At 36.6% G+C, this 18,644-nt stretch overlaps 1 protein-coding gene across 1 annotated transcript; it reads right to left on the bottom strand.

The window, feature by feature from the left end:
* Positions 1-1,287: 1,287 nt before the first annotated feature.
* On the bottom strand, positions 1,288-12,506 carry LOC141485609 (uncharacterized). Its single transcript, XM_074182610.1, has 2 exons — positions 11,462-12,506; positions 1,288-2,038 (listed from the first exon to the last, which is right to left on the bottom strand). The coding sequence occupies exons 1-2, from the start codon at positions 12,365-12,367 to the stop codon at positions 1,766-1,768; spliced, it is 1,179 nt and encodes a 392-aa protein (XP_074038711.1). The 5' UTR covers positions 12,368-12,506; the 3' UTR covers positions 1,288-1,765.
* Between the last annotated feature and the right edge of the window lie 6,138 nt (positions 12,507-18,644).

Genomic DNA, 18,644 nt, shown 5'->3' with positions numbered 1-18,644 from the left:
TATATATATATATATATATATATATATATATATATATATATATATATATATATATATATATATATATATATATATACATATATATATAGAACAATTTTCAGCTATATAAAATTAGTTTCACAATATTGCCTATCTAAATATATTTACAATGTGTCTTTTTGTAGTAATCAATAAACCCAACAATATTATTTCAACAAGCTATATAGTATGCTATTTGGTATTGGTCCGTTATCGTTATTCATAATATTATTATGTTTACTTATTTCTACACTCTCATAGGCATCTAGCTGCCTGTTGTTGTTAACTTGTCTAACTAATCTTAAAGAACTGAAGTCTATGGAATGGTTTCGTTGCAAAATATGATGGGCGACTGCTGATTTTTCAGGTCTTCCATATTTTAAGTGAGATATAAGGAACACATAGCACACTTAAAATATGGAAGACGGCCTCCCTTTTGTCGGGGGAAGTACAACCGTGGAACGGACGATTTGGGATGCAAACTCCTATAGAGATGCATCATTTTTCGGGTATTTACGTCGAGTTGATACAGCTCCTCCCGAGTCCACTTCACTACTCCAAACGAGTAGAGTAAGATTGGCAAGCATATTTGTTGCAGCAACTTTGTTCTTCCCCGATAATTCCAAAGACCAGATCTGTCGAAGTTTGTGCTGATACTTGCTGCGGAGAGAGTTTCTCACTGCTGTTACCTCTTGTGAGTGGCGTTGTTCCACCCCGAGATAAGTATACGTCTCTCCGGCATCCAGATGGTGTAAGATGCTTCCATCTGCGAGCTGCACATCCTCTCCGTAGTCCCCGCATCGTCCTCTTTTGAGATGGATCATTGCACATTTGTCTATCCCGAATTTCATACCGATAGCATGCGTGTACTCTTCCACCACCCTCAAGGACTGATGTAGATCCTTCTCTCCAGAGGCATAAAGTTTAAGATCATCCATATAAAACAAATGGGTGACTTTATGCCTCCGGTATCCGGGGGTGCCATAGTTATACCCTCGAGTGTTTCTGAGCCCAACGGATAATGGCAATAGTGAGATGCAGAAGAGAAGGGGACTGAGGGAATCACCCTGAAATACACCCCTTCTGAAAGTGACCCACCCTGTTTGGACTCTTGCTTGACCAGATGTTATGGTAAAGCGAGTTCGCCAAAGTGGTACCAGTTGTTCAATGCATCTCACTATTTTGTCGGGTACCGCAGGGCATCTGAGCAAATGCAAGATGAGCTCATGCGAAATGGTATCAAATGCCTTACGGTAATCGATCCAGGCCGTTACGCTTATATCGTATCGAGTCCTGCGTTATCATTATTATTATAATTATTGATAGGTATCGACAATGTAGGTATAAATACTCAGATTTGAATGTAATCTAGTTAGGTTTGAAAATGGTGTAATGGCCGAAATTAGTCAACAAATATAATACTATCATGGAAAATAGACAGAAGTGTGTTTTCATGAATTTCCACAAAATAAACAAGCCGTCAATCAAAGAAGTAAAACAGACATATTCATGTCTAGGTGTTTTCCATATATTCAGTGAGATAATTCACAAGAAAAACATATAATGTGGCATATCGATGTGCCACAAATATGTATAAGAATGAATGAATACATTGAATTGAATTTTATTCTTCATTTAGTTATTTCAAGTTTGTTCTTGATTCTGAAAAAACATCGTTGAATTGAAAGTGTAAAAATAAAGTAGTAATGGAAACCATTTCAAATGTTACAAGGTATAATTTCACGATTTATTTAAAAAATTGAAGAGCGATGATGATATAAGAAGTGACACTTGACACTATGCAACCAAGCATGGTCAGGTTGATAACAAAAAATCCCGATGCAGTCAAGCGTGGGTTTCGTCGAGCTACTTGCTGTGACAGATCCTGCAACTCTTCTTTCAATCGTTCGTAGTTTGCTCTTCTTTTCAAATTGTTGATTAGATTGTAGCATATGACAATGGTCCGGTTGGCTTCTTTTTCTACGAAGTGGCCCGCTGTAGATAGGAACACCACCTTCAACTGGAATAAAATAAAATGGGGTCAGTATGTGCCACTTTTTCATGTTTTTATTTTGTTGCGAAAATATTGTTGGTAAATAATTAAATATATGACTGATAATTAAACGCCGCATAGTTTGCAAATGCATCATGACACTACAAGGAAGTATAAAAATAATTTTAGTCATGTCCGAAACCTGATATATTTCTAGCACATTTTTACCCCAGCTATTGGGGTGACTATGTGCCATATTAGTTTTCAATTCATATTTAATAGGGAAACACAGCTGGTATGTTCTCACCTTTATCTTTTCACTCAATAAATATAGGGCTAAATAAATTTACACATCAGTTCGGACTTCCAATGTCTTCCATTGTCCGAACTGATGAAATACACCCGAAACATTGTCAACCACCTTCAAATTAATTTACACAGTTGTGTACAAAAAAACATATATTCTATGAAGAATTTGTAAACAAATAGAAGAGAAATATATCTCTCAAGGGTGACACAAATGAAAACCAAACTAATAACATCTAGCACAAAATAAATCAAATTTCAATGAGCAAAATATTTAAGTTACGGTAATTCAGGAACTTTGAAGATTTCTCTCTTAGATATTTGACATGGCTTGTCAATTTTTCGTTCAATGCCACTTTCAATTTCCCCCACACTTTTCCATTGCTGCAATCAAAAGTGTATCTGTTTAAAAAATCTGCACTTCTTTTACTTGTCCTGGATACAGTTGATTTTCGTACATAACGAGCACATATTCACCAGTACTAACTTTGTTTTCAATGGCTACAATGTCTGTATCAGATCGCTCTCTCAATTGAGGTTAATAGGGACTTTGATCGCTTTCTCTGCACAAGAAACATGTCCTGTACTGTCATTTTCGGAATAAAAACACCTTTGTCTAATTACCACTAGTGGTAATGTATTTTAACCCATTAACTCCCAGTGGTGCGTAGACGCACCGCAATTTTGTAATTTTTTTTTTTTTCGGGCAATTCAATGTCGATATCGTGAAAATCAGTTAGTATTCACTTGCAGTGTTTCCATTATATTGAATAAAAATAAATAACATTATATCAGAAAACAAAATCAGATTCTAGTACCATCTGGAGTAGGGTGACAATTACTTTCGCTAAATATGTTTTGTTAGCACTGACTGAATGTTACTTAGAAAAGAGATTTTTTTATTTCAGTTTCCATCAATGTGAAGTCATTTAGTGACCCAATATGATATATCACACATACAATCGTTGATATATAAAATAAGAGACTTTGAGCAAAGAAAAAATCATTGGTGCGTTCACGCACCACTGGTATCAGGCATGAGCTTCAATAATTTTTCGACAAGTTCAGACAAGATTCCCCAAGCTGTGTGCATACGTGAGAATAATTCATAACCATTTCATCAATGGTGCGGGATAGTTGTTCGCTTATTGTAGTGATTTAAAATGTCTTTCAGAACGTTTTTGACCCAAAAAGAACTAGAAGCAGCTTTAGAGGAAGCAATTGATGAACTAGAAGCGGAGGGGCATGATGGTAGCTAGTTGTGATTATATAGCGTGTCATTTCCAATATCTTCAGTATTTTTTCATTCAGATATTTTTTCCAGATGTCATTGATGCAGTATATTTACCACCAGATGTTGATACGCTCACAGACGAGGAGAATATTGATGATGAAAACTATTCACCAGAAAATGAACCGACTGATATTGCTGGAACTTTCGAACTACAAGTACCTGATAATTTCCATAACGTTGATGTGAGGCAAAATGAACAAGATGAGTGGAGTTCATCAGATGAAGAGGATTTGGCATCTAAAAGAAAACGCTTGGCTCCTGGGGCATCCCGAAAGGTCATTTCTAAGCCAAAATGGGTAATCGGAGAAATTGATTATACTCATTCCGCAATATCCAAGGAATCTGCTGATGAAGAACGTATACAGAACGAGCTTGCTGGTAAGACACCACTTGAGATTTTTGATCTTTTTCTGGACGATGAAGTACTCCAGTTGGTAACGGACTTCTCACTGAAATATGCGCAAGAAAACAACCGACAAGATTTCCGTCTCTCAAAAAATGATCTATTGAATTTTATTGGTATATTGTTGTTTTCTGGATATCACTCATTACCACAAATTCCTATGTATTGGTCTACTGATGAGGATAAAGGCGTCGATATAATAAAAAAATGCATGAGTAGAAATAGATTCCAGAGTATAAAACAGAACTTGCATTTATCAGATAACAATAATTTGGATATCAATGATAAATTTGCTAAAGTCAGGCCATTCTTAGATGCAATAAATAGGAAGAATCTACAGTGGGGTGTTTTCGCATATAATCTGTCAATCGATGAACAAATGGTGCCCTATTATGGAAAACATTCCTGCAAAATGTTCATAAAAGGCAAACCAGTGAGGTTTGGTTTCAAACTGTGGTGCATTTGTTCAGCCGATGGATATTTATTCTACTCTCTACCCTATGCAGGGGCTAGTGAGAAACATTCGAAATTAGGTCTTGGTGGCGATGTTGTAATGAGTCTTCTTTCTGTGATTGATAGTCCTATGTCTCATCAAATTTTCTTTGACAATTTTTTTCTTCATATCAACTGTTTGAACAATTGAAAAATGATGGATATTTTGCGACAGGAACAATACGAAAAAATAGAACGCAACACTGTCCACTCGAAAAGTCAAAACAATTTTCTAAGCGGGAGCGAGGGTCTTATGTTTCTGCATTTGAGGAAAACACTAAAATTTCTTTGGTGCGCTGGAATGATAATGCAACGGTTACTGTCTGTAGTAACGTTTTCAATGCACAACCAATACATCACGTAAAACGATATAATCGAAAAGAGAGAAAAGAAATCAATGTAACCCATCCTCATGCCATTACCGAATACAATAGATCCATGGGAGGGGTTGACCTCTATGATAATGGTATTGCAAATTATAGATGTAGAGTATTAGGGAAGAAATGGTGGTGGCCCATATTTCGAAATGCTATAGATAGTATAGTTGTCAATGCTTGGAAGCTCTATAATGTGGCTAATTGAACAAAAATGTCACAAATCGAATTCAAATCATACGTTGCTCTACGTTTCTTGAAAAATGAAAGAGTATACGTTGAAAGAAATGTCCCTCGCCCTGTTGCTGAAATTCGTTTCGATAACATTGGCCATGTTCTTATAGCTCATGAAACTAAAGCTCGAAGAAGATGTAGAGTATGTCATAACCACTCAATATTCATTTGTCAAAAATGTAACGAACATTTGCACGTATCATGCTTCGCAAAATATCACCAGAGGTAGATTATTTGATTACTACTTCTTACCAGTGGTTCGTTCGTGCACCACTTAGTAAACTAAGATTACCACATTATTTTGTATCTTGTTGGAACCTAACTATTTTATTTTATATTTAACTGTATAGTGATCACTCTCTATGAGGATTTTGATGCTCAGGACTCGTTTTTGTAAACTTCAAAAAATATATTTTTTCACTTTCATTACCAGTGGTGCGTGTATGAACCATCCCGTATTTTTGTGCCGTTGTTTTTTTCAATGTTAATCATTACGAAAACTCATTTTAGAATGTGAAATAATAAAGATTTTTTGACTGAAACACGTGTTTTTATATTTTTCTTTTACTTGGGATCAAATGGGTTAATTCATTTCATTTGAGTGATAATGAAATAAACTTATGAAATTATTATGTTGTCCCGATTCTTGATGAGTGTACAAAGTTTAAAATATATGTCCCTTCAGAGTTAGTCCAAAGGAATCGGTTACAAACAAACATAAAAGTGAAACTGATAAAAGCGTGTTAATTGAAAATCCAATTCTTTCATTATTAGTTTTCTGATATGAGGATTCGGGCCTATTCGGATTTGCGATTGGTTAGTACCTCGTCAACAGGCAGAGCGGTCGAAGGCAGATATGCTGCTTGTCGCTCGCTTCAACTTTGTTCGAGATATGATACTCTGAATGAGTTTGATTTTTACTTATGGAAAATCATCGACTTCGTATTGATGTACTACCTTGCACTGACGAGAAGCCAAATAGCCCGAAACCGGTCTGTGAATGTGCCCGTTCCAATAAATGAAAATCGATTTCGGCAGTGGTATCGCCAAAAATATATGCAGAAATTACTCTTGTGAAGAATCCTGCACTGACACATGTCGGATATGATATAACCCCCTTCGTTGTATTAGCCAGGGAAGTAGTTGTTTTCTGATAGGTGTTAGTCCATGAACCTAGCGTGTAGGTGAGGAAATCGTTCCTTTAAATAATTTTATTTGCAGTTACACTTCAAGTATGCATATTTACTGTAGGTGGTACGAATAAGCATACCTATTTAACTTTGATAGTCTGGAACATCGAAGAAAGGTTGCAGATTTGTCTCTCTTGTATATATACTTTCACAGGAAGTGTTCAAGTGACTTGGCACATTTGATTCCACCATGAGCAGTACTTCAGAAATACGCGACGGACTGTGGCTGTTCATCGTTTCGAGGTTCATCTCACTACACTTCGAACTGCACTGTTCAAAAACTCTTTCATTTGGAGAACTGCGTTCATGTGGAATAAACTTCATGGGGAATTTTTTTAGAATGGGTTCAATATCCAGCGATTCAAATGGAATTTGAATCGCCACTTTTGTACAGGTACCGCTCTGAGAGAGCCTTAATGATTTTCCTGTAGTGCTTGTGTTTTGTCCTTAAGAAAAATCATCATGTGAATATTTCGAATTGAAATGTTGTAACAATATTGATTGTAAATGAATGAATAAATATCGTTATCAGTTTCAACAAGTATCTTTGAATAAATTCCTAAACGCATGCCAATGCAGGTACAAAATAACCCGAACGCTCATAAAATCTTTCATTTGCGACTCTTTGCATTTATTTTATCTCAATATCAGGAAACAGAATCTGTAAAGTTTTACTCATTTCAGCGATTGTAATTGTTATATGAAACTCAAAGTGCACCTTCTTCATAATATTGTTCACATTCATGAAGCTGTGTCTCTAGACAATTAGAAGACTGGGCTTTGTTTACGGGATGCAGTTGTTAGTAGTTGACAATTTTTCTTTCAGGCGAAGGTTTTATATATGTAGCGGGGCCCTGTTGAAATTATTCGTACCAGGCACTTTGCTGTCTGGGTAGGATCTTTCCTGTACTGACGAGAGGTAAGATCACCGCCGTCTGCAGGTGATCTACTTGAATAATTTCAGAATGGTCCGGCTGCTGAATGAACTAGAAACATCTGCGAAACTAACCTCTGTGAGATATCCTGCATAAATGCTTGTCGGATATAATTCAATATCCAGCGCGGTATCAGCCGGAAAAGTAGTTGTTTTCGAACAAACGTTCACCAGAGCCTAGTGTGTAGGTAGTAGGGAGAGATTAATATTGGTAATTTCATTTAGAAAATTTTCTCATACGTAAGTATCTCTATACTCAATAGTTTAACTTTTCATTTCAATTCGAAGATGCTATATTCTATCCAGGAAATAGGTCATCACAAGCTACCCCAAATAGCTTCGAACATAAAAAAATAAAGCGAAAGAATAGTCTCTTTTCTATACAGGGTGGGGCACCCCATAAGACATGGTCCCTGTAAACCAAACGATTAATTTTTTCTGGATTTTTTTCGGGAATTTCTTCATTTCATTATATGTATATTGATTATGGCTACAGAAAGAAAATTTTTGAAGTCAACAGGGTGACTCATATCGAAGTTGTAAATACTAACAATCGAAACATCCCGTCGTGAAGTAACTTGGCTTGAAATCTTTGAATTTTTTTTATTTATTTAATTTAATTGTTCTATTTTCAGTTTTTTGCTTGCGATTTATCTTTCAGAGGTTTATTTGCTCAATATGAATGTTAATTTTAGCTATTTATTTATATTTTCAATTGTATTCGTTTTTTTCAGGGGTTTCAAATCTTTTTATATCGTATAAGACAATCCGAACAATCCGATAATAGTCCGAACTAATGGAGTTTTGATGATTATTTTCCAAATTAAGGAGCATTTCATATTACGAAACAAGGATTTAACATCCAGAATTTCGATAAAGAGATATTTGAGTGAGTAGCACTAATTGAACAGTTTTGTGGTATTTTTTTACTTTATTCTGTTCCACAAAAATCATAGACATTTTGGATTGTGGCCTAAAAGAAGGTAGTGACGTTAATGGAAGTAACCTCACAGTGTTACAAATTTGGGTATTACTTCCTAAATAATGAACCATTTTTTTATTGAACTAACGAAAAATATTGATTTTTATCATTCTTGTTTTTCGGAAAGTGTATCATGAGAAAAAAAAAACATATTGGTTACTACCATTCCTAGCTGAAATTTTTACCATGAATTATTCATTTTCAACTCTATTTTTATGAGCTTTTCGCTCAGATCATTTTTACTAGAACACGAATGGGAGGCTGTTGAAGTTGCAGTGGGATATTTTTTGAAGTCTATCCTTCTCCATAAATTTCTACCATTTCATGCAAGTGGCTGGGAATACAGAAAAAAATTTGTTTTTTGTCAATAAAATATAATTTTTTTCTGGACAGATTAGTTTTTTCTGACGAATATATTTTTTTTATAGTGAAAAAAAAACTGCATTACTCGTAAAGAAATCACATTTCTTTCAAATACATCAGTATTTCAGGTTTGATTATTATCCCTCACACTTTCGATGTATATGGAACGCCGTTTTACTTTTTATTGTCACAAATATTCATTCCTCATTTTATTCAACAAACAATGTATTTGTTTGAATTTAATTGATTCATGCATTTGTTCGACACATAAAAAACGATTGTTCCCAAAATTTGTTTTATTTTAAATGACACTTGATTTAAAATTTCACATGAATTAATTTGTTTGATGAAAAGTTGCGAACAGTTATAATATAGATTCATTGTTTGAAATTTTTGGAAGTAAATGTTTGTCATATATACTTTTTTTGTAACTATCGAATAATTTACTACAATTTTTGTGAAACATGAATAAAATGGTTTGTTGATAATTATAGTTAGATGAATTAAAACGATTGTTGATAATTTTAATTCGGCGCTAGCGTCGAACGGATTCTTGCAGAAGCTGAATTTTTAAATCTGGCAACATGATAGTTTAGTGATAGTAACACAATATTCCGTCCGACCGCAGCGCCGAATAAAAATTATCAACAATCAATTCAATTCATGTATCACCTAAAAGCAACAATCAAAACAATTCATTTTTACAAAATACCGATAGAAAGTAAAACGGCGTGTCACGCCGTTTTACTTTTTTTAATATTCCTTTGAAATGATCTGAATTATTTTGTTTGTTGAATTTCAGTGATACATGAATTAAATTGTTTGTTGATAATTTTTATTCGGCGCTGCAGTCGAACGGATTATTACCGTACTATGACCAATGACATACATATTATATGCAGTTATGTAGTTCCGCAAAAATACGCCCGACGTCAGCGCATTGTATTGCATTGTATATGTTTTCTTCTTCTAAAAACCTATTTGCCTCTAGTATAGTTTGACGAATCCTACGCTTCACATTAAAACCACTCATGATAAATATAATATTGTAATGTTTTCACTATGAACAACCCGAACAATCAATTTCTGTTCAGTTGGGTAACCTATTTCTTGGTGTCAGTGTAAGTATTAGGCGTATTAGACTATAACTATAAACTGTGCTTACGTTAACTATGACGTCTGGACATCTTACGTTAGACACAGTCTACAATGTGTTTCTCAAAAGTCGCATAACATTTGCCATCTATACAATCAAACAAGATATACTAACCACAGAATAGTAACATTAACGAAAACTTGATGACATTTTACAGACACCAACCAAGAAAACTGTAAGAGGAACTAGTGTGACCAAAATCCGTTCGACCGCAGCGCCGAATAAAAATTATCAACAAACAATTTAATTCATGTATCACTGAAATGCAACAAACAAATTAATTCAATTCTTTCCAAAGGAATAATAATAAAAAGTAAAACGGCGTGGCACGCCGTTTTGCTTTTTATTAATATTCATTTGAAATGAGCTGAATTATTTTGTTTGTCGAATTTCAGTGATACATGAATTAAATTGATTGTTGCTGATAATTTTTATTCGGCGCTGTCGTCGGGCATATTTTTATGGAACTACTCAACTGTATATATGTATGGCGTTGGTCATAGTACGGTATTAATCCGTTAGACCGCAGCGACGAATAAAAATTATCAACAATCAATTTAATTCATGTATCATATAAATGCAACAGTCAAAACAATTCATTTTCACAAAATACTAATAGAAAGTAAACCGGCGTGCCATGCCGTTTTACTTTTTATTATTATTCCTTTGAAATGATCTGAATTATTTTGTTTGTTGAATTTCAGTGATACATGAATTAAATTGATTGTTGATAATTTTTATTCGGCGCCACGGTTGAACGGCGTGTTGTCGTACTATAAATGAACTAGCATGTTGCCATATGTAACAATTGAAGTTCTTGATAAATCCGCTCGATACCAGCGCCGAATTAAAATTATCGTTTTAAATGTATCTTTCAAATACAACAGACTTTTTAAATAATCAAAAATTTAATTTTTTGTCAGAAATTCGCTTTTCAAAAAGACTGATGAAATAAAATGATACTTGCTTGAGAATGTTTTGCACAAAAGTTGTAACCAAATTTTAAATTGAATGCATTAAAGTGAATGTTGCAAATATTGAACACTTTCAATAAAATTGAAATATAACAATCTTTATTATTCATAGAAAAATATTTAGTATGGAAAGTTAATTTGCTATATTTTCAGACAAACGAAAGTCTATTTTTATTACCAACAATGTTTCATGGAAAAACTTTGACAGTCATTCAAATATATTCATTGAAATTTTATTCCCAAACTTACTTTTAGACAGTGAATTTAAAGTTTCATTGTAATTCAACAGTCATATAAATAACTAACGTTTTATTGAAAGGTCAAAATTATATGCGGAATTGAAACGTTTGTTGAATTTACTCGAATAATACATTCCATTGATTGTTGAATTAAAATGTTGGTTTATTGCTGAATTGAACTATATGTATATAGATTATTTTTCAACATAATATATAATAAATTGGCGTTCCCTTTTCCAATACTCTGAAACAAAATTTTTCTTCGGAATCAATAAAAGCTTCAAGTTATTTCATTACTCTTTTTTTATTCAAATAACAATTTTATTCATGTAACATTTTAAATCAAGTGTCATTTAAAATAGAACAAATTTTGCGAACAATCGTTTTTAATGTGTCGAACAAATGCATGAGTCAATTAAATTCAAACAAATAAATTGTTAGTTGAATAAATTGAGGAATGAATATTTGTGACAATAAAAAGTAAAACGGCGTTCCACAGATGTACTCACCCCACTAACAAATATCCAGGCAGCACTGACCAGGGCCAATCTTTCTCTAAAACGAATATCAATCATGGGTTCTTTTAGAACTGTATACAAAATTATGACGCTGGTATATTGTACGACATATCCAATGACGAATATTTCAAAAAATAGTATAATCAGTCCGAACAAGTCATTCACATCGTTCACCACTTCACAAAGGAAATTGTGGTACTCAGTCACTTTCTCTAAGATGTCTTGACCATTTTCTACAGGCTCAACTTCTTCAGTAAGGTCTTTGACTATGGAAAGCTTTCCATGATCAAGCGAGGTCTCTCTAATGGTTTCGAGGATACCATTCAATATTGAGAATCTGTGTAATATCTCGATTGCCAGCCAAAACCAAAACACTATCAAGGCACAAACTTGACAGTACTGAATGTTTCTCACCACGTAGTACTTATACATGTCCATGCTGACAGAGTCCAACCATACCCAGCTATCTAAAATAATAATTGTTGGCACAATCAAAAGAGCAGTCGGAAAACTTATCCAGAAAATTGTCTTCAATTTTCTGCAACGTGGGTTGACACCCACATTTTTGTCGAATTTGAGAAGGTTGTCGAGGATTTCATGTAACTTTCCTGGATACATCGCAATCATTTGAATCTCAGCGGTTGCTACTGCCAGGGTCAAAAACACATTTGCAACTTCATCGGCTATTTTGATCTCTGTCTGATATGAATCGAAAACAGGGTTTAATTTTGCGAAAAATGAAATTATGGCCCCGCAGACCTCAAGTACGAGTCCCATGACTGCGAATGATCGGTACCACCAGGTACTCTCCTTGGGAGTGGCGACTCCAAGGAAGTTGCATAACTTGAGAATATATTTAAAATAAGACAGTTTTCCGCGATTCGCCGTAGACTTCATTTTACCACCGCGGCGAATGGACTGCTGCACGATGAAGTAATTATTTAATATTGTTAATGGTTATGGGTTGGTTAATCAATGGCGCATCAAAATGTTTGTCAAAGTCAGAGTGATAATTATAAACTCCATTAGACTGTTTATTGATCACAAACTAGGTATGTACTCGTAAGAAATAATCCCATAGACTAGATGTCCCAGTGATCTGTATTCGCTCTTTATATTGACAAAGCTGATACATATGAAGGAATATAAATATAATAATAATAATGATGAACGGTCCATCTCAAAAGAGAACGATGATGGGACTACGGAGAAGATGTGCAGCTCATAGATAGCATTCTGTACCGTCTGGATGCCAGAGAAACTTATGCCTACCTCGGGGGGAACAACGCCACTCACAAGAGGTAACAGTAGTGAAGAACCACGATTGTTCTTTCCCCAACAACAGAGGGGCCGTGGATTTTTGACTTTGCTGTGGCTTCATGACAAGATGGCACTGGATGGAGCCTGTTCAGTCGCCAGCAGTTTGAATCCCCTCCTCTGCAGGCGGATTGGCTGTCCTTGTTCATCTTTCACTGCATGAACTACTGTGCATGCTGTTTTAGGCGAGTGAATTTGCTTGGGATCTGGGGGTTGAGCAAATCGGCCATTGGATGCCTGCTTCCACGTAGCCCCGCTGGATACGGGAATGACAGAATCACTTGTGGTTCGCACGGTAATGCGAGGCTCTGCCGTGATTGACGTTCTTTCCCTAGCTACTTGTGGGTCTATAGAGGAGATGGATGTCGGGCTCACAACTCCAACTGACCTCCCTGTAAACTTAGATCAGAAGCGAGTCACAGAGGAGATGGATGTCGAGTTAACGACTCCTACTCCCTGTAAATTTAGTTCGGGAACGAGCCTACAGGGGAGATGGATGTGGAGTTTACGATTCCACCGTCCTGTAAATTTAGTTTAGGAGCGAGTCTACAGAGGAGATGGATGTCTAATTTACGACTCTAACTGACGTTCCTGAAAATTTAGTTCAGGAGCGAGCCCACAGAGGAGATGGATGTCGAGTTCACGACTCCAACTGAGCTCCCTGTAAATGTAGTTCAGGAACGAGTCTACAGAGGAGATAGATGTCGAGTTAACGACTCCTAGTGACGTCCCTGTAAAATTAGTTCAGGAGCGAGCCCACAGAGGAGATGGATGTCTAGTTTACAACTCCAACTAACCTCCCTGTAAATTTAGTTCAGGAACGAGCCCACAGAGGAGACGGATGTCGAGTTTACGACTCACACTGACCTCCCTGTGAATTTAGTTGAGGAGCGAGTCTACAGAGGAGATAGATGTCGAATTTATGACTCCAAGTGACCTCCCTGCAAATTCAATTCAGGAGCGGATCTACAGAGGAGATGGATGTCGAGTAAGACTCCAACTGACTTTCCTGTGAATTCAATTTAGGAGCGAGAGCTTCTCAACTCCCCAACTCCTGAATCAATAAATGAATCTTAATAAAAAAAAGGGTTAGTGGTTCAGCCAGGAAACGACTGAGTCGTCTTCTCAAGTGCGGGGTACCTAATAAAACCGCCTGCATGGCTGCACGGCTGAATCTAAGGCATCGTAAGGTGTAGCTGACGTGCAAAAATCCCCATATGGGAATGTTGTCGCGGGTACCAAGGTGGGAATATTCAACTTGACTATCCGACTACCTCATCAATGATGAAACAGCAGGTAGATCTTGAGAATCTTAAGATCAAGATCCAGAAACTTCGTCGAGGACACTCGAACATACCCAAATAATATTATGGGATTAACGGTTAGCTTCTTCAGGTTTTCGAAGTCAATTTTCAACATTGGGACAGGAAACACTTTTGATGGATTTAGGCAGGCTTGCTATCGAAACATCAGAAGAAATTTCTTAATATGACGATCCTAACAAAAGATACTGATTGATGAAGTAATGTATAAACTGCTCATCATTTGAGTCGTACCAGTAATCGAAAGTTGAAGGACAGGATTTATTCTCCACACAAGCCCACATGCACTACAGGAAAATCCTTAAGGCGCTCTTACAGCGGTGCCTGTGCGAAAGTACTAATTCACATTGTATTTGAATCGGAGGAGATTGAATCCATTTGGAAAAACGTTCCCAGGAAGTTTATTCCACATAGGCGCAGTTCTCCAAATGAACGAGTTCTTAAACAGTAAAGTTCGAGGTGTACCGAGTTGAACCTCAAAACGATGAGTGGCCACAGTTCGTCGCGTATTTCTGATATGTTCCGCTTTCGATAGAACAAATGCGCGTTGAGAAGCAGCCTTTGCAATTCCAGCGACATGATTGTGCCCATTCATTTTGGGGCCCATTTCATCTCCTAACAAACTTATCGAAGCAGAAAGCGGAATTGTCTGACCTGACAGACTATCCGGTTCGGAAACTCTTATCTTTCTGGAGAAACCGATGCCTGGATTTTTCACACCAATTCGAAATTGCTTCTAGATGCTCATTAAGATATTCAACCTCCTGCTGCCGGTGATGTTGTGCATCTGCAGCCGATATTTCATCACGTTTCTCAATTATAAAATATTAACATATTTTCAATAAATTGATGGATGTGGCCGTTACTATATATAGGACGGAACTGCAGTAACGTTAGTTACAAATAAAAGTGGCAAAAACATAGAAAGTTTCATTTCTCTCTTTTCTTCATTATGATTTTCTACCACGCATTAAAAAGGAAATCAGATAACCTGGCATGTGGTCTGAATGCCACTTACAAATTGTTTTTTTCTGAAAAAACCCGCAATTATATCTGTTCCTATTCCAAAATATGTTAAAGTTACCCATTTCTCGATTTCTGGGGGTATATTAATCTGTGAGTGAATTTCCGGCTTTGTTTCTCCTGACTAACTTCTGGATAGTATCTGCGTTGAAACCATTATTATGACATATCTGCCAAAGCCAAAGTAGACCATATCACTTCCTTTGAAGTTTTAACAGTTTTCGATGTATGCCTAAATCAGAGCTACCTACAGTTCAACAACTAATTTTATAAACAGGATACAGGTTTACCAATGGGCTCACCCCTTAGTCCACTTTTAGCAGACATATTTATGAACAACTTGGAGACCACTTTTCAATTCCAAAGATAAGGTGGACAAGTTGGAGAAATCTGGAGTTTATAAGCGTAAGTGTCCGGAGTGTAATAGTGTTTATGTGGGACAATGTGGCCGAAATTTACAAAAACAGTATGCTGAACATAAAAAGTCCTTCAGACTGGGAAAAAATGATTCGACATTTTCAAACCATTCCTTGGCACGCAACCACAAGTTTCCGAATCTAAACGATACAGAAATTTTTACAAACTCAAGGGCTACAAACTCAATTATTTAGAATTCTTGGTAATTCACAAGTATAAACATTGCGGGTGCAACCTGTTAAATGATCAAATCGATTTAGTTTACACGCCGGTTTTTAAATCAGCAGATCCGCATTGTAAACTGTAAATTCAGGTACTCAATCAAGCCAAGTACCGCTATTAGTACCTACAGGGGTAGTATATGATGGCTAATGTAATGAATCATTGTTAGTTTATTGTATAAGTATGAAAAGGTCCGTATAGGACGAAACTACAGTATCGTTAATTACAAATAAAAACGGTAAAAACATAGAAAGTTTCATTTCTCTCTTTTCTTCATTTACATATTTTACTCACCGATATCACAAATATCCAAATGTAGGTGACGAAAGCCAACTTTTCCCCGAATTGAATGTCGTCCACCGTCTGATTGAGTATAGTATACAGAATCATAATGATCGTATATTGCACCACATACGCAATAACGAATAGAAAAAAAAATAAAAACAATAAACCAAACGTCTCGTTAACGTCATTCACCATCTCACAGAGGAAATTATGATATTTCGCGACTTTCTTCAAAGTATCATAAGAACGATCAATAAAGTTCAGCTGTTTGCTGATGTCTCTAACCAGGAAGCAGTTTGCGGAATTCTCTGGTTTCTCATCAATATTTTTTAAAATACCATTCAGGGTTGAGAATCTGTGATAGATCTCAGTCGCAAGCCAGTACCACAACAGTAAAAGGGCGGTCATTTGGCAGTACTGAATATTCCTCACGAAGTAGTACTTGTAGATATTAATTGCAACGTAGTCCAGCCAAACCCAACTATCAAGAACTATAATTCCAGGAAAAATCAATAGTGCTGCCGAAAAGACAATCCAAAACTTTTTTTTCAATTGTCGATGACCGTAGTTGATACTAATGGTTTCATCAAATTTGAGAAGGGATTTCCGAACATCCCCCAACTTTTCAGGATTCACTATGATTGTCTGTATGGCCCCCATTGCGACTGCTAAAGTTAAAAACACGTTTGAAATTTCATCTGGTATTTTGATTACAGTTTGATACGTTTCGAAGACAGGACTTAATTTAGCAAAAAACGAAATAATGGCACCGGCTACCAACACGGCATGTCCTGTGATTGTTAAAACTCTATACACCCAAGTACCTCTGGTTGGAGTTCTGATCCCCAAGAGGGTGCATAGCTTCAAAACATTGTCAAGACAAGTCAATTTCCCGTTATTTTCTTTAAATTTCACCATATTGGCGCAAAGCATAGCAGGAACTGAACAAACGGATATTCAGGTCATCAAAGATCATGAGATAGTTGATCAGTAGCGTAACAAAATATTTTCAATAGAAATATATCGAAAGATTCATTTTTTTAATAGTTACTTATCTGCATCGTTCATCAATGATGCATTCTGAAGATATCCAACGAATGGAGGGAATGGAGGAGCAGATGTGAGTTATCTACATCAATATATGATATTGATGGTGATATCTTCAAAAAATCGTGATGATTCAACTTCACTTTCCATAAATGATAAGTTTATTGGATTTGCAGCGAAGGTGAAATATCTGGGTGTTATCCTTGATAAAAAACTCATCTGAAACGCTCACTTGAAAAAGTTTCACACAAAGACAGACTCGTCCTAGAAATATGTCCAAGAATTTGTGAATAATCCTGGGGCTTAGGCTCCAAACAAACACGTTGTGAGATCAGTGTTCTGGTTTTCAGAGACAGGCTTGCCTGACCATCAGTACTATACCATAAGCAGCATGGAAATTGCCACACAGTTCTCCTTCCCACATCTCTCTGAAGAATAGAACTAAACGGACAGAATTGTGCATTTTGCCAACTGCATAAAACAATCCATTGTGGAGTATAGCAGAATAGTGACTGATACTGAAAGTGAAAGTCACAATATCATTGGAGTTACCTCAAATATGATGTCTTCAATTGTCAACTACGACATGTCTTATAATAATAATAATAATAATAATAATAATAATAATAATAATAATAAGCCAATGCATGGGGTCTTCTTCAATAACATTGGAGACCTTGGCTTATCAAAGCGCCTGACCTTCGCTTTTCCCAGGTCGAGTGGGCTGAAGTCGAAAACTGAGAGGTTCATCATGGCTTGCCAGGATGCTGTCTTCAACACCTCAGTCTACCACGTGATGAGTATAGAGGTTCCTGACACAAGGTGCAGGGCCTGCCGCGAGGCGCCCGAGACCTTAATGCACTTGCTATTAGCATGTCCAGCATATGCGGTCTCGGCCTATATCCATCGACATAACGCGGCCCTAAGAGTGCTATATTAACATCTACGGCACTCTTACGGTATTGACAAGACACCGGTGTTGCCCTACGCTCCGGGGGATATTGAATCCGTTGTGGGGAACGAGAAGTGCCGAATTTATTGGAACTATTCGTTTCCCACCCTCAGGCTCATACAAGCTAATACTATAAGCCTGATGTGGCCCTTCTCGACCACCAGAGCAAAACGATATTTGTCAAGGAGTTTTCAGCTCCTGGAGAGACGAATATTGTCAGAAAAGATGAGGAAAAACGGATAAAATATCGAGATTTCCTCTTCGAACTCCGCAGACTCTATCCAGATCACTCTGTCAAGATAGTTGTTCTGATTATTGGAGTCCTTGGTGGAATGATGTCCTCTCTACTCTCGAATCTTAAAATCATACCGGCTTGCCGCACTAAGGCAGAAATCTTAGCCGCACAGATGCAGAAGACTGTCATTCTTGGCTCACTGCGCTTGCTCAGGGCACATGATTCTCGGACCCAATGATCACTTACCCCACGGTGTGGGGAGTGGTCATTGGTTGATAATGCTGGCGCGCCCTCCCAAATGTATCGGGGCTTCGGGGGATAGGGCCTGACCAGCGCACACTACGGTGAAAAAAA

Source organism: Leptinotarsa decemlineata, unplaced genomic scaffold (genome assembly GCF_025532065.1).
Source record: "Leptinotarsa decemlineata unplaced genomic scaffold, Ldec_3_MD MMD2_P_RNA_scaffold_2, whole genome shotgun sequence".
Taxonomy (NCBI): Eukaryota; Metazoa; Arthropoda; class Insecta; order Coleoptera; family Chrysomelidae; genus Leptinotarsa; species Leptinotarsa decemlineata.
Note: the sequence above shows the minus strand (reverse complement) of the source record. Positions and strands in the feature narration are given on the sequence as shown.

Coding starts and splice junctions, on each gene's coding strand:
- LOC141485609 (XM_074182610.1), bottom strand. CDS start 12,367: ATGAAGTCTACGGCGAATCGCGGAAAACTGTCTTATTTTAAATATATT. Junction 2,039..11,461: donor CCTGGATATTTGTTAGTGGG/GTGAGTACATCT, acceptor ATTTTATTCCAG/TTGAAGGTGGTGTTCCTATC.